Below are 3,159 nucleotides of genomic sequence, written 5' to 3' on the forward strand. Positions count from 1 at the left end.
TAGGGCCAGAGAACCAACATCATCCTCCTTTTCTTTTTTTGTATGGCCATCAAATGGCAGTATGTACACAGATCTGTCTAGGCCCCTCTTGACACAGCTGTAAATGAAGTCCAATGTGGAGAGAAATGAGACTAGGTAGATTGCAGGTTTCCCATTGGCCCTCTGATCACTTCATACAGAAAGGAACACAAAAGCATGATATACCTGTCAAATGCAGGATTCACCTTCCATAGACCCTTTGCAATGAACTATCTCTATCTCTCAGGCATGAAGAACTGATGGAAAAGGGCGGCATGTACACGGACATGTGGGCACAACAAGGGAGTGCTTACGAAAACGTCTCAGAGGTGGGGAGCAAGTACAGCAACGTATCGCGAGGAGCCTCCATAAAAAGTGGAACAAGTGGTGCATCCAACGCAAGCTCCGCTAAGAGCACAGCTGCCTCCGTTAAGAGCACAGCTGCCTCCACTAAGAGCACAGCTGCCTCCGCTAAGAGCACAGCTACCTCCGCATCAAAAGCCAGCAGCATGAAGACTCTCAGTGAGGAGTCAAAGGGAAGTAGCAGCATGAGGAGCTCCGCTGGTGCTTCAACAGTGACAAGCAGCAACACCATCACCACCACCAGCAGCAGCTCTGAGGATTAGCTGAGATCTAGGAAGGATCTGCTGAAGAAGAAAGCAGCAGCCCCTGCCCCTGCAGGACATGGTTTGAAACCAAAGAAGTAGCTGTTCCTTTTGCCAGAATAACTTGTGAACATTTACAATGTAGTGCTAGAGGTCACACTCCCTAGCCGTAGAGTTGATCCACTAAGAAAGTGTGTAGGGAAGGATGCTGGGCCCTGTGTACACTGTGGAGTACCTGTAGCACTGGAGCAACATACCCTGAGTGTGGAATACCTCACAGTGCTGTCAGTGATTGGCAAAGGGCAGGCTAGAATGGGATAGACTCCATAGATCACAGTGGTTTCCAGGGCCACTTGGCCTCAACTGTGCTCACTGGGGGGGTCTTCCCTTGCAAAGATGAGTGAGGCGGGGTAAGGCAGAGAGTGATGTGTACATGTTGCCAGCACTGTGTATATATAACAACAGAAGGCGCTTGGGACATGGCTATATTTTTGTAGCTTGATTTTGAGTGGTCTGTTTTAATATTGATAAACTTTCAGTGTTTTCAGATCCGTCTGTAGAGTCAATGTTATTTGTCCAAAAGAGGGTGGAAGGCGTGACAGTCGGCCACCAAGACTGGGAGTCTTTTTCAGTCTTCATGCAATTCTCAAACTAGAGGTTTAAGCTCAGGTCAAATTAAGTTGGATCATTGGGCCAAAAGGACACATGCACTATTTGTTTGCATCTTAACTTGTGTAGAATAAGATAAAAACAGGAGGGCGTCTCCAATCATTCATAGTCGTGGGGAGGGTGAGAGAGGCCTATTCATCCTTCCACACGTTATCCAGGTGGGCAGTTCTGCTTGGTGGCCTAATAGAAGTGGGTTGGCTGCTGCTGTTGTCATGAGGTCATTTATTCCCAGGAAGACCTTGACTGATCAGATGAGCCACATTAGTATTAGCCAGGACTCCATTATATATAACACCATCAGTGGTATGGAATCCTGTAGAATGGACAGTAAGGCTTGCTACCTCAAGCAGGGCTCTGGAGAGCCAACATACACATTTTCTAAATAAATACTGTGGAATTCCCTACTGTTTACCTAGAAGTAGTAGTAGTAGAGGAGATTGGATTTATACCTCGCCCTTCACTACCCAAAGGTGTCTCAGTGGCTTACAAACTCCTTTCCCTTCCCCTCCCCACAACAGACACCCCGTGAGGTGGGTGGGGCTGAGAGAACTCTGACACAAACTGCTCTTTTTCAAGGACAGCTCTTATCAGAACTACGGCTTGAGGAGTGGGGAATCAAACCCTGTCCTCCCAGATTAGAGTCTGCGCACTTAACCCCTACACCAAACTGGCTTTCTAAGTAGGAAAGCAGGCAGTGGAGGGTTAAGCACATCCTCCAGACAAAGGTGAGGCTATTTACAAATTATTGGCACCGCCTTCCAAGGAAATAGGTTTATAAGATTATGCGTGGGAAAGAGCAGGTAGAGAAAGAGGTACTTTTCTCCCTTTCTCCATGAAATTGCTGAGCGGTTGGGTTAGAATGGATAACAGGAAGTACTTCTTCACTCAAAGAGTGATTAACACTTGGAATTCACTGCCACCGGAAGTGGTGGCGGCTACAAGCATGGACGGCTTCAAAAGGGAATTAGATAAGCATATGGAGCAGAGGTCCATCAGTGGCTATTAGCCACAAGGTATAGATAGGAACTCTGGGGCAAGTGATGCTCTGTCTTCTTGGTGCTTGGGGGAGTCAACAGTGGGAGGGCTTCTAGTGTCCTGGCCCCACTGGTGGACCTCCTGATGGCACTGGTATTTCTGGCCACTGTGTGATACAGAGTGTTGGACTGGATGGGCCTTTGGCCTGATCCAACATTGGCATTTCTTATGTTCTTATGTTAGACCCTTTCATCTTCAGGGCATGCAGATTAGACTTGGGAAAACACGTTCCTAGGAAACAGTAAGCCACAACCTCCTGCAATGAGAACATGTACAGCCAGCCCTGGAAGGGAAGGTTTTGGACTATGCAGTGTTAGAGAATGAACTTGATATTTTGCTTTATGGACTGTATTTATTGCTACACACACAATGGACTGTGCACACACACACACACAGAGGCTCAGAGAACTGTACACTTTAAGTCACCTGTTGTGATGTAACACATAGAAGGTACCTGCACAAGCCTTACATGTGTAAATAAGGTTTCAGCTATACAGTTACCAGCCTGGTGAAGAAGCACACACCTCCATTATTGTGAACAGTAAGAAACAACAGCTTGAGAAGAGACAGCCCCCATTGCTGAATTATTTGTGGTCACGACACATCACTGCTTTGTTCCTGCATTGGTATTTCCTGCCAAATGGACATTTGGTTCACAATGAGAATGGCCAGCTTCATCAACACTACAATGGAGCATCCTGAGCCAAGGTTTTCACACCTGGCCCAGATTCCATTCCTTGAGTAGGAGGAGGAGGAGGAGGAGGAGAGGAGATTGGATTTATACCCCGCCCTTCACTACCCAAAGGTGTCTCAGAGCAGCTTACAAACTCCT

General features: G+C 47.1%; 1 protein-coding gene across 2 annotated transcripts in view; it reads left to right on the forward strand.

Moving 5' to 3' along the window:
* The window catches only part of ABCB6 (ATP binding cassette subfamily B member 6 (Langereis blood group)), a 65,890-nt gene extending 65,070 nt beyond the window's left edge, over positions 1 to 820 (forward strand). For both annotated transcript variants that reach the window (XM_015425075.1, XM_015425076.1), the window contains exon 20: positions 266 to 820. In XM_015425075.1, coding sequence (XP_015280561.1) covers positions 266 to 644 — 379 coding nt within the window. In that variant the 3' untranslated portion in view covers positions 645 to 820. The remainder of the gene's footprint in view (positions 1 to 265) is intronic.
* The last annotated feature ends 2,339 nt before the right edge of the window (positions 821 to 3,159 follow it).

Source organism: Gekko japonicus, unplaced genomic scaffold, assembly GCF_001447785.1.
Source record: "Gekko japonicus isolate JY-2015 unplaced genomic scaffold, Gekko_japonicus_V1.1 scaffold2901, whole genome shotgun sequence".
NCBI lineage: Eukaryota > Metazoa > Chordata > Lepidosauria > Squamata > Gekkonidae > Gekko > Gekko japonicus.